The sequence below is a fragment of the Apium graveolens genome, unplaced genomic scaffold (assembly GCF_009905375.1).
Source record: "Apium graveolens cultivar Ventura unplaced genomic scaffold, ASM990537v1 ctg521, whole genome shotgun sequence".
Classification (NCBI taxonomy): Eukaryota; Viridiplantae; Streptophyta; class Magnoliopsida; order Apiales; family Apiaceae; genus Apium; species Apium graveolens.
In genome coordinates this window covers 71,147-84,397 of record NW_027418862.1, presented here as the reverse complement: position 1 = coordinate 84,397, position 13,251 = coordinate 71,147, and the positions used below count along the sequence as shown (strand labels likewise).

The 13,251-nt window shown below is 34.9% G+C and overlaps 1 protein-coding gene across 6 annotated transcripts; it reads left to right on the top strand.

The window, feature by feature from the left end:
• Positions 1-1,710: 1,710 nt before the first annotated feature.
• LOC141702485 (uncharacterized) lies at positions 1,711-4,189 on the top strand. Of its 6 annotated transcripts, none has more exons than XM_074506144.1 (7): positions 1,711-1,912; positions 2,014-2,053; positions 2,162-2,392; positions 3,041-3,329; positions 3,411-3,505; positions 3,604-3,670; positions 3,894-4,189. In XM_074506144.1, exons 2-4 carry the CDS (start codon positions 2,023-2,025, stop codon positions 3,322-3,324), a joined length of 546 nt encoding a protein of 181 aa, XP_074362245.1. In that variant the 5' UTR covers positions 1,711-1,912; positions 2,014-2,022; the 3' UTR covers positions 3,325-3,329; positions 3,411-3,505; positions 3,604-3,670; positions 3,894-4,189. The 6 variants fall into 6 exon arrangements, with proteins under 6 accessions (XP_074362245.1, XP_074362247.1, XP_074362243.1 ...); XM_074506146.1 differs by having other exon boundaries at positions 3,411-3,517; XM_074506142.1 differs by having other exon boundaries at positions 3,041-3,505.
• The last annotated feature ends 9,062 nt before the right edge of the window (positions 4,190-13,251 follow it).

Here is a 13,251-nt window from a genome sequence, read left to right as displayed (position 1 = left end):
AGAATTGATATTTTCAGTTGTTACCACTGATCTCTCCAAAGAAATATGGCCAGGGACATGCTGGATGAGAGGGAGGCTAGGACACTTCATGACAAAGGATATCTCCGATGGAGTCATTGAAGAGAACTTCAAAACCAAGCACAGTCAGGATTACACACATGCCTAGACATCTGCAAAAGCAGACGAAGTAATCTTTAGAGAAATTGGACTCATGACTACGGAAGAAATGCTGATGGAGATGGTGAAATTCGAAGAAGACGAGGCCATGAAACATAGCTAACACCCTATTCGAGAATTAGAAAAGAAAAGAACGGAAAATGAGTGATTTTCTTTTCTCTCTAAATCTTTTCAAATTTTTAAAGATCTTTTTTTTTCTTAATAAACTTTTTGGGAACAAGTTGAAAAGTTAGAATGCAACTTTATTTTCTTTTCTTTAGTACAAATGTTTCACAAACACGGTGCAAGGGATTTGAAGCAGCTGTTAGTAGTTTATAAACAGAAATTAGTTTATATAAGCATACCGGATTACAAGGGATGGCCCTTTTCAAGTAATATAAGTAAGCTGCTTAGCAAAAAAATCTAGAGTAAGTTACATAATCAAGTAAGATTTATTTATTTAATTTAAAAACAACTCCAATATCTTAATTATTTGGAGTTTTAAATTATAATATAAAAAATATGGAGAAAAAAAATCACTTCAACAATATCCTAATATTTCCTTAAATGACTAAAATCCACTAACATCTTGTTCACATAGTTTATTTTTAGCTAATCTCACTCATCTTCTAATTCTTATTTTATAATATTATATAATATATATTAGAAAGAAGCACTTTCTCTTTTCTCCCTTATATGAGCTCTTAAATTCAATTATAAGGATTTTGACAAAAAATGGCACTCTAAGAGTGTCTTAGTACTTCCTTAAATCACTAAAACATGACTTTCATTGTTTATCTTTAAGGAACTTCTAATGCTCCCTTATAACACTTTTAACAATAAAAAATTCATTTTTCTCTTCTTCTTTTTTTACTTTTTTCTCTTTTTTTCTTCCACTTTGTATCCATATCTGTTCAAATTTACTAATATAATAATAATAAAGAAATAGTATAGGGATCATTGTTGGAGTTAAAATACAAAATCATATCCTAAATTACTAAGAGCCAATTTTTTATATTATCTATAAAGAAACTACTAACATACTGTTGGACAGCTTGCTCTAAGGAATGAATATTAGGGAATCTTGCTAGAGATGAGAATATATATTGATGTCTTAAATTACTGAGAATATTCTTCCGACGGCATGCATGTAGTTGGACTAGACGGCCGGACCCAAATATACCCCTAGGGCTGTCAAAAAAATTCGTAAAATCCGATATCCGTCCGAAATATCTGTATTCATATTCGAAAAAAATAGGATATTATCCGTATCCGACATAAACCGGATATTATCAGTATCTGAATCCGAATATTTCGGATACGGATATGGATATTGGTACATTCGAATCCGAAAGTATCTGAATTCGAAAATAAATAAATAAATAAATAAATAAATAATATTTTATTTATTTTAAAATATATTTATAATACTTATATTATATTAATAATATATTAAATCATTTTATATATATATAAAACAAACCAAGCATATCTAATTAAATTTAATTGTTAACTTAACTTTACAAAAGTATGACATTTTAATTTAATCGGTAAGCCACATAATTGAAGCCCCTCGATTAGTTTAGACTTTAGTCCTTTAGAGAGACTTCAACAGTCATTGATCTAAAACACAAATACAAAACACAAAACCTCCTCAAATCTCAAACACAAAACCTCCTCAAAACGCCGCCGCCTGAGCTCTTCGACAATCTCAGTTCATATTCCACTCTTTCTTCATCGACGATTAACTAAAAAGGTTAGTTTACAAACCCTAAATCCAATCTCTTTGGTAACTAGTTAATTAGGGTATATTGTTAAATTAGTCTTTTAATTTGAATCTGTAATTATTATTTGCAGATCTAAACCATGTGCTTAGGGTTTCTCTTAATGGAACAAGGTAGAGTTATAAATTGGCTTTGTTTCCTATTCCGAATTTCAAAGCTTTTATTAATTTTTTGTTAACTTAAGTTGTTTATACTTCTATTTATGTGTATATAAATTGCAGGTCATGCTTCAAGTTCAACTCCCAGTGTATCATCAAGTTCAGTTGGGATGATTTCAATCAAATGTGCAGAAAATGTTTCTAAAAGCAGTGATTTGGATTGCGTAATTGTTTCACAAGAAGGTGTTTTGGCTGCTGAAAATACTCAAAACCAGGAAAATCCAGCCAAAAGAAAGAAGCCCTTGAAATCTGAAGTTTGGAATCACTTTGATCGTTTTGAAATCGACACAAAAGGTACTAAGAAAGTTGATGCTATTTGTAAATATTGTCAAACTTGTTTTAATGGGGCAAGTGATCAAGGAACAACTCATTTAAAAAATCACACCAAAATTTGTAGAATGAGATTAGTAAAAGTTCCGGTGTCCCAAATGTTGTTAGGAAAAGTCAGTAATGAGGGTTCTGGGCCAAAATTAGGGGTTCATAAGTTCGATCCTGCTATTGAGAGGGCTTTATTTGCTAAAATGACTACCAAACATGATTTGCCTTTTTTAATGGCAGAATATGATTATTTTCGTCTTTGGGTATCTTATATAACGCCCTCTTATAAACATCGGTCCAGAAATACCGTAAAATCTGATCTATTGGATGTGTATGCAACTGAGAAAGATAGAATTTATAAGGACATTGAAAACTTGACATCTAGAGTTAGTCTCACCACTGATGGGTGGAAGCCAAAGCATCAAAATAGATCTTATTTCTGTGTTACTTGTCACTATATTGACGATGACTGAGTATTGCACAAACGAGTTATTTCTTTTCGTTTTGTCCCTTATCCTCTTGTTGGTGTAAATTTAAGTGTGTGGTTAAAAGAGAGAATTTTAGAGTGGAATATTGATAACAAGTTGTCCTCAATTGTTGTTGATAATGCTTCTAATAATTCAGGGATGCTTTTAGGAATAAAAAATTGGTTAAATGGTAAAAGAGCACTTGTTCACAATGGTGACATGTTTCACATGCGTTGTGTTGCACATATTCTTAATTTGATTGTTAAGAGTGGCTTGGAGATGGTAGATCATTTAATTGAAAAAATTCAAAAGACTGCAAGATATATTGGATCTTCTGCCCAAAGGGATGAGAAGTTTACAATTGCTTTGTCTCAAACCAAATTTAATACTAAGAGACAGATCCCTTTTGATGTGTGTCAAAGATTGGCTTCCGGAAATTAAGGATGGTATGTTTATTCTCTATATATTTAAGGTTGTACTTGTGGTATACAAATTCAAAATGGTTCTAACTCTTAATTTTTATGTAGCTCAATCTGGAAAAGCTTTTGAGGAAGGTGCATCTAAGGCCTGCGATTTCAACTCTCATGACTTGGATAATGAATGAGATCTAAACTTCTAAGCAGTAAGCTAGCATGTAATTTTCAGAGTAAACATGAGTTGATATATATTTCTCCTGCTAAGTTCTATTACATTTTCCATGTGTTACATTTTCAATGACAGGTAGCAGGAAGGAGACTTGTGGCAGGAAGGGGACTTAAAACTGATGGATTGTAACTGCAACCTGCAGGTACATCTCATGACTTAATCTATTTTTGGTGCAATCTGCAAAGTCTGTTGCTGCTGCGTTGAATATGTCATTAGGCCTTTCATTTTATTTAACATAGTAATGTATAGTCTGTTTTGGTGCAATCTGCATAGTCTGTGGCATGTTACTGTTGTTAAGTCATGGAGATTAAGTAGGTTGTGACTTTAAATTAATTGATTATTTGACTGTTATCTAAATTTCTCAGGTTATTCTTATCATCTGCACTACAAAGGCCATTCTCCGAAACTTGTGGTCTTCACAGCCTACTAACATTTGTAGCATGGAGCCGTGAATTTTATTTGTTATAATTGGCAATGTAGTTTGAGTTTTTTGTAATTTGTTTGCTTGTTTAATAGGCCAAGTGACTTTGTATTGTGATTGTGTTGTGTGGCAGTATGTGTGTTGTTTGCTGGAGTGCAGGTGGCCTAGTGGCTAGTAGCTAGTAGCCTTGTAGGTTACTGAATTTTGTTTTCAGTGTGTTATTCACTTCCGTTGCAAGTCTTTCATGGTAAAGAGAAAGTAGTATCAAATTAACTTTTAATTCCAAAAACAATAAATAAGAAAATATGGTTCTCTTAGTAATATAATCTCATTAATTGGAAAATATTTATCATATTAATTTGCTTTTTTTCCTAAAAAAATTGTAAATTTTATAAAAAAAATTAACTTTTGAAAAATGGGTTCGGATTCGGATATTATCCGTATCCGGATAATATCCACCGTACTCGGATACGGATTTTTTTTTCCTGGATATTTCCGGATTCGGATACGAATTCGGATACGGTTTTGAACTTCCGAATCGATTCGAATATAGAGTATCCGCATCCGAAATATCCGTTTAACAGCCCTATATACCCCATTCCAAATATCAGTAAAAGCCCGTAAAATAATAGTATGAAGATGCGGCTCATTAAGCTAAAGAAAACAGTCGAGAAGCTCTTTGAGATCATCCTCGCAATAAATCTCATTTTCTAGAATCATTTCAAGCATTGACTGTCGGAAATCCAAATAAGGATCGTCTGAATCTTTCTCGACCGCGACACTCTGGATGCCAAGTTTTCGGACGCCTTGTACGGCTTTAATGTGTGGATTTTCAGAGTCGGTGCTGTCGGAAAAGTAAGGGGAGTTTTCGGCCGTCTGTGATGATGTAGTGGAGGAGTAAGAGGGTTTGTAGGCTCGCCGAGGAGTGGAGAGAGTTCTGTTGTGGTTAGGCTTAGGATTGAAAGTTTTGGACAAGAGTTTTGATGCTGTTCTGCAGATTCCACAGCCTATGTTTACGGTTGCATTGCTCGTAATCATCTTATTCCTACTAGAAAAAACAACATGTACGTATGTGGGAATGGTAGAGATTAAAATACTTAAAGGAGAATTTGATTTGTGAAAATTGGCTTTCAGTTTCGTAAATATAACAGCACTGAGACGATAATTTGTAAAACTGATGGGTATGCACCTTTAATATAGGAGATGTTATTTAGTTTGACTTTCTGCAGCTTATAGTGATAGTAAGTACTAACTACTTCTGCAGTTATTTATGAATCTTGAATTTCTTGTCTACATTGAATTACAATTTACAAGTGACAAAATGGATAGTTAGTTAGCTAGCTAGGCAGATTGGATTTCATCAACGGGTTGAAACATGAAATTAAACTTTTTGTGGGCATTAGACGACAAAATGGATACTTTTGAATTTGAAATATATTATTATTAGCTGGGGTGATGCACAATTTTTTTTATTGTGATATTTATTTTATTGGGGATTATCATTACGATAAAAGAATTTCTCATGCAAACGTTTATATAAAGTTATTAATATTTTAAATGTTGTAATTTTTTAAAATGTTTTTTTTTGAGGAAACACGGAGATAATTCAATTAGAAAAAGACACACGACATCTAAAAAAATGACATAGTCGAACAAAAATAAAAGAGATCAAATCGACGGTTTTCATGCGGAGACTATCAAAAGATATGTTGAAAATGATATATTTACAATTATCCGCTTCATTAGAACTCGTTCGAGCTATCAAACAAAAATGCAATCTCATGTAAAACTTTCATCAATAAATCAAAACCAACCCCGATAAAGAAGAGAATAAACAACACTCAGCAAGGTAGGTAACAAAATTAAAATTAAATTTAAAATTTATGAAACTCTTAGATCTAAAAAACGAAATCACATTAAGAATAGACCTCTCGAATTCAACAAATTTCGCTTGAATCAAATACGAATAACCTCGAAACTTCGATGATTTAGATCTAAAAAAACTAAAAAAAAATTGCCCGCAAGGGTGTGCTCAGTTGGTTGAAGAGGGGATAACTATCCTCTCGGTCACAGACTCTAATCTCACGGGAGGAGAATTTATTATTATGTCTTCTGAGTCAGAGAATGTTGTTTAAATGCGGTTTATCTTGGTTCATGTGATTTGCAGGCTATTGCGTGAGCCCGTGAGGTTTACTCAGTGCGCACCTAAAGGGTAGCGACTGTGGATTTTCTACGATAAAAAAACGGGTAGAAATCCTTCTCAAATAGAAAGAAATCTTCTCAGCTTCTACAACGACAGGTTCTGATATGGGAACCTGTTCCTCAGTTGTTTCCTCAAATCAACAGAATTTAATCAAAACATTCATCATAGAATAAAAATTCAAAATCGATGAAGTAAAGATTAATAAATGGCAATTAAACATGCACAGTCACATAATTTGAGAAACAAAGAACAAATCTTGCAATTAAAGAAAATTTCATTGATATAACAAATGATTACATTTCATGAAATTTATCAATTACATGCAAAAATTACAAGATAGTCCTATTCTACGATTCTTAACATCAACAGCCTTAGTCCGAAGCTAAGAAGCCTAACGACTACTTCTTCTGCTGCTGACGAAGAGCACTGCAAGACGGATGATCCGTTCTTGCTGGCGGAGAGCTTCTCTCCTTTCCCCTTCCAACCTATCAAGATGGAGGTGATACTCCATTGATTAGAACAAGAGTTCTGTGTGAACCTCTTGTGGAACTGAGTTCCAAAGCTCATCAGGAATGGCGGTGACATGCCACTCCTGTTGCCATTCATCACAACTCAACTCGATGTTAAAGGTTTCATAGTTCAGAAACATGTTGAAACATACCAGTTTTGTTGATATGAATTAAGAGTGAGTTTGTGAGAAAATGAAAGATGTTTTGGCTGGAATGAATGGTCGGTTTAAATAGCCACTAGAATACCAAGGGACGCGAGGACTGGTTAAAAATTACAAGTAAAAATAATGACCCCTCGACTCCCTAGACTGATGTGTAATAATAACAGTCAGTAAAAGATCTAAAGCCAGAGTTAATGGGCACGGGATATAATAATAATTATTGTGCGCATGCAGTTTTTCAAGACATACACGTTAACCACTAACCCATAATGATTATGACTGTTTTATCACATATTACCCAATATTCTGTAAAATATTATCGTTCAAGTAATGACCAAAAATAAACCAAGTAAATAAATACTGCCACATCAGCATCAGAACTTGATTATTATCATGAAGGAATTTACGGATGAGCGGAAGCGTGAAATAACATTTATTCCGTAAAAAACATATACCGCACATATAGAAAAACGTATAAAAAGGAAAAACTGAGGAATCGAAACCATACCTTGTGGATCGAAGCTTTATAAAATTAGAGTTCTAGCAGTTGCTCCTCAGTGTGTGAAGCACTCTACCGGTATCCACCAAAAACGATCCTCTTCGATGAACCTTTTATAAAACCTAGCTTTTATAAAATAGAGTTTTTTTTGAGAGAGAGAGAGAGGAAGAAGATGGAGGCTAGGGTTTTCACAAAACCAAAATTATGTAAATAGAATGAGCCATCTCATTCTATTTATAGGGCTCTCCTAGGGTTTTATAATATATCTTTATATATATTAACCCCACATTTTATCTTTATAAAATGCTTTAATAATATTAAAACTATTTTAATCATTATTTCTTTTTCTTAACTATTTAGAAAATAATTCTCTGTCTTATTATTTCATCAAAGAAAATATTCTTTTATGGTGTGACCCTATAGGTTTAATATTATGCCGGTAATAGAAATAAATAATAATAAACTTTTATTAATTATTTACATGAATACTAAAATTCACTAAATATAATTAACTGATTAATTATATTTATTCTACATCGTGAGTGATGCTTCTCAACATATCACGACTACCCTGTAGATTTATAAGTGCCTGTTAGGTGTTTGATAAAATGTCTATATGAAAAACCAATGTTAGAAGAAGAAAGAGAGTAAAAGCAAATAGAGAGAAAAAAAAATATAAAAGTGAATAAAAGATTAGAAAATCCTCTCTGTGTCTTACTTATACTTTTGAAAAAAAATGTAACCGTTGGACACCTGTCAGACATGCAGTAATAACGAATAGTTAATGGGCACGGGAAAACAGTAATCATTACTTACCCACTTGCAGTTTTTCAAGGAAAAAACCGTTCCACTTACCCAGTTATTGCATTAATCAAGGTAAATCAGTTTTAATTCAGAATTGAAACTGTTTTCACTTATTCAATTATTTTTCACTGCAACACTAATATTCTGAAAAAAAATTCGAGTGAGTATGACCAAAATAAATCAAGGGAACAAATACTGATACTGTAAAATCAGAACTTAAGTTAAATTTAGATTATAATGGTCATCAGAATATAATTTCTTCTCAGTATAACCCTCTATTTTTAACTCAGATCCGCCACCAAAAACAAGAAAAATATCCTTAGTCCTTCGCAAGTACTTAAGGATGTTCTTCATTGCTTTCCAGTGGTCTTCACCTGGATTGGACTGATATCTGCTCGTCACACTGATTGAATAAGCAACATCAGGCCTAGTATATAACATCGTGTACATGATAGATCCTATTGCTGAAGCATAAGGAATCTTACTCATACGCTCTCTCTCCTCAGGTGTCTTAGGAGACATCTTTTCGGAAAGGGACACTCCATGGCTCATCGGTATGAGACCTCTTTTGGAGTTTTCCATGCTAAACCTTTTAAGCACTTTCTGGATGTATGTATCCTGGGTAAGACCTATCATTCTTCTAGATCTATCTCCATAGATCTTCATACCGAGAATGTAGGATGCTTCTCCCAAGTCCTTCATAGTGAAGTTCTTCGATAACCACACTTTGACTGATTGCAGCATCGGTATATCATTTCCTATAAGAAGTATGTCATCCACATACAATACAAGAAATGTTACCGCGCTCCCACTAACCTTCTTGTAGACACATGGTTCATCTATGTTTTTGATAAAACCAAACTCTTTGATTGTCTCATCAAAACGGATGTTCCATCTACGAGAAGCTTGCTTTAAACCATATATGGTTCGCAGCAGCTTACACACTAGGTGTTCATTTCCCTTAGAAAGAAAACCCTCTGGCTGTGTCATATACACTTCCTCTTCAAGTTTTCCATTGAGGAAGGCCGTTTTCACGTCCATTTGCAAGATCTCATAGTCGTAGTAAGCAACAATCGCAAGCAAAATCTGAATTGATTTTAACAGGGCTACAGGCGAAAAAGTTTCATCAAAGTCAATCCCTTGCCTTTGTCTGAATCCTTTTGCCACGAGCCTGGCCTTATAGGTCTCCACCTGGCCATCTGCTCCAATCTTTCTTTTGTATACCCATTTGCACTTAATAGGCTTCACACCCTCATGTGCTTCAACCAAAGTCCATACTTGGTTGGTATACATAGATTCCATTTCGAATTTCATGGCACTTTGCCATTTCTCTGAGTCAACACTACTCATAGCCTCATTATAGGTCATAGGGTCGTCATCATCAATGATTGACAACTCATTGTCATTCTCAATGACAAGGCCATAATACCTCTCAGGTTGGCGAGACACTCTCCCTGACCTACGAATGGGCTGTTCCACAGAAGGTTGTTCAGTCTGAACAGGTGTTTCCACTTGATTCATAGTAGTTTATGCTTCTTGAACTTCATCAAGTTCAATTTTGCTCCCACTACTTCCTTCAAGGATAAACTGCTTTTCCAAGAAGGTAGCATGTCTGGAGACAAACACCCTATGATCGGTGTAAAAGTAATATCCTAAAGTCTCTTTAGGATATCCCACAAAACTACATTTTACGGATCGAGATTCCAGCTTATCTGGGTCAACTTTCTTGACATAAGCTGGACATCCCCAAATCTTAACGTGTTTAAGACTCGGTTTCCTTTCTTTCCATATCTCATATGGAGTTTGAGGAACAGATTTGGAAGGCACCTTATTCAGTAAATATGCTGAGGTTTCCAATGCATAACCCCACAGGAATACTGGAAGATTCGCATAGCTCATCATGGACCGAACCATGTCTAACAAAGTTCGATTTCTCCTTTCAGATACCCCATTCAACTGTGGAGTATATGGAGGAGTCCACTGGGAGACTATACCATTTTCTTTGAGATAATCTAGAAACTCTCCATTCAAGTATTCACCACCTCGATCTGATCGAAGAGTTATAATACTATGTTTGGATTGTTTCTCCACTTCATGCTTATATTCTTTGAACTTTTCAAAGGCTTCAGACTTGTGTTTCATCAAATACACATATCTGAATCTAGATCGATCATCTATGAAAGTAATGAAGTATGAAAATCCACCCATGGCTTGCGTAGACATTGGTCCACATACATCTGTGTGTACCAATCCTAGCAAATCTGCAGCCCTCGCTCCATGTCCACTAAACGGAGATTTGGTCATTTTACCCAATAGACAACACTCGCATGTAGGATATGATTCAAAATCAAAGGGGTCAAGTAACCCTTCCTTATGCAATGTCTGCAGTCTATTTTCACTAATGTGACCAAGTATGCAGTGCCACAAAAAGGTGAGATTTTCATCATCCCTTTTTCTTTTATTAGTATGTTTAATTTGTAGTAATTCATGCTCTACGTCACATACATACAAACCATTATTTAAAATACCACTTCCATAAAGAACGTTATCTCTAAGAATTGAACATTTATTATTCTGAATAACAAACGAAAATCCATCCAAGTCTAACATGGGAATAGAATTAATATTCCTCACAATAGAAGGAAAAAAATAACAATTATTTAAAATAATAGTCTTGCCCGTAGGCATATGTAAATGAAATGATCCTACAGCTTCAGCAGCAACTCTTGCTCCATTTCCCATCCGTAGAATCACCTCATCTTCCTCAAGAGTCCTACTTCTCCTTAGCCCCTACAACGAATTGCAAATATGAGAACCACAGGCGGTATCTAATACCCAAGTAGAAATTTGATTTAATGACATATTCACTTCAATCATGAACATACCTGAAGCAGAAGTGGTAGTCTCACTACCCTTCTTCTTCTTCAATTCTGCAAGGTAAGTTCCTCTTCCAGTGCCCTACCTTGTTACAGTGAAAGCAAACAACTTTGCTCTTGGGGTCTTCAGTTTTTGGTGGAACAGGCTTTTTCTCACATACTTTCTTCTTCTTGGTAGGGTTCTTCTTCCTTTTCTTAGGATTGGAACCTTCACCAATTAGAAGAACAGAGCTCTTCTGAGGGGGAAAATTCGATTCCGCAGTCTTCAACATGTTGTGGAGTTCAGCCAGGCTGACATCCAGCTTATTCATGTGAAAGTTCACAACAAACTGCGAAAATGAACCCGGAAGTGATTGCAAGACCAAGTCTTGGCTCAGCTCCCCATCCATGGAAAAACCAAGTTGTCCAAGACGTTCAATCAAATTGATCATCTTAAGTACATGGTCATTCACGGATGATCCCTCAGACTTCCTACAACCGAACAGCTCCTTCGATATCTCATATCGAGCTGTCCTCCCTGCCACATCATACAACTCTTGTAAATGCATAAGGATAGTATGAGCATCCATATGCTCATGCTGCTTCTGTAGCTCAATGTTCATGGAAGCTAGCATGATGCATTGAGCAACATTTGCATCATCTATCCACTTACGATACACAATATGTTCATCATTATGTGCATCGTTAGCAGGTTCAGTAGGCTTAGGTGAGTCAAGCACATATTCCAGCTTCTCCACCCTGAGAACAATTCTCAAGTTTCGAAGCCAGTCAGTAAAATTAGGACCAGTCAACTTGTGAGCATCTAGTATACTCCGGAGTGATAGTGCAGAAGACATAACGAATATAGTAAATCTGTAAATGATAAACACATAACAACACTTAGCAAATATTCAATTTCATTTCAAAACACTATATGAATCGAGTCTTTATTCATAAGTGGCTCCCACTAGTTTATCTAATTTATACAACCCCTAAGTGAAAATTAAGCATTCATAATGCTAGTGGGAATAGGGATCCTACATTCCATTACACAACCTCGGCTGTAGCACGAAACGTCATGTAATGTTCAATAGGCAGACAACTCTTGTCAATTACATCTTATGTTATTCCCTAATATAATTTTAGCCTCTTGAATAATTGAGTCACGGCTGTAGCACGACAAACTCAATATTCTAAGTCAAGTCTAACCCAACATTTCGTATATTTGAATCAGTCTCCAACGACCCACGGCTGTAGCACGTAACGACCTTTAGATTCTAATTCAATGTACACATCTCTATGTAATAGACAAGTATTTCTTATTTCGAAATCAAAGCCCTCGGCTGTAGCACGAAACGACAATGATTTAAAAATAAGAACCACTTTCTATCATGTTGGAAGGCTATGACCGACACAAGCCCGTTGTGTCATTGGCCAATTACTACTTGATATTATTTAATTTTAGAGGGATTATATTACGTTACAATCATAATCATATTATAAAGAGATTCTTCCTTTTAAATTAAATATTTCAAATTAATAATCGATAACAGATGATTCCCAGATCGGGTGGAGCATTGTCAAGAGGCGTCACTTAATAACCCTTTCTTACAGATAGAAATCTGTTGTTGACAGAATCATCCTTTCTCTCAAAATTAAAAATTCATATTTAATTACGTGTTTCATAAACACAAGAATCTCATGATTGTATTCATAATATTATTGTCAAGGTAAGAAACGATTCTTATTCTAGATTTTCTAGAGCACGCCTTATATTGATTTAAGTTCACCTAAATCTATCATCGCATGGTAAACACATGCATATATCTCATATATAAAAATAAATAAACAAGTAAGCATGCAAGTAATATCATGTCACACATTGATATAATGATGTATGGATTTATTATAGCATTTAAAACCAATTAAAACAATTAAAACATGCTTTAAAACACTTTCGGGAATATAAACAGTTCAAAACTTTTATATAAAAAATATTTGACCACTCCATTAGATCCGTCTCGGAAAAATGAATCCAACGATATATTGCACGCCCAAAACGGATTTACGAAACTCCCAAAAAATCAAATTTAATGTGGACAGACGGGCTGTAACGCATGTACGTAATGCGTTACAACACTGTTGAGCCATTTACGCGTGTAACGCATTCCGTAAATGCGCAACAGTGTGTAACGCATTCACGGAATGCGCAGCAACCCCCTTCCCCGCGTGCAGCGCACGCGCCTGGCACAGCCGACCGTTACAGCAGCA

What these genes read in the sequence shown, in the direction of transcription:
- LOC141702485 (XM_074506144.1), top strand. Translation starts at nt 2,023, where the DNA reads ATGTGCTTAGGGTTTCTCTTAATGGAACAAG. An exon ending in GTTTCTCTTAATGGAACAAG is followed by an intron (nt 2,054 to 2,161) that starts GTAGAGTTATAA and finishes TATAAATTGCAG; the next exon opens with GTCATGCTTCAAGTTCAACT. An exon ending in TTTTGAAATCGACACAAAAG is followed by an intron (nt 2,393 to 3,040) that starts GTACTAAGAAAG and finishes CTAATAATTCAG; the next exon opens with GGATGCTTTTAGGAATAAAA.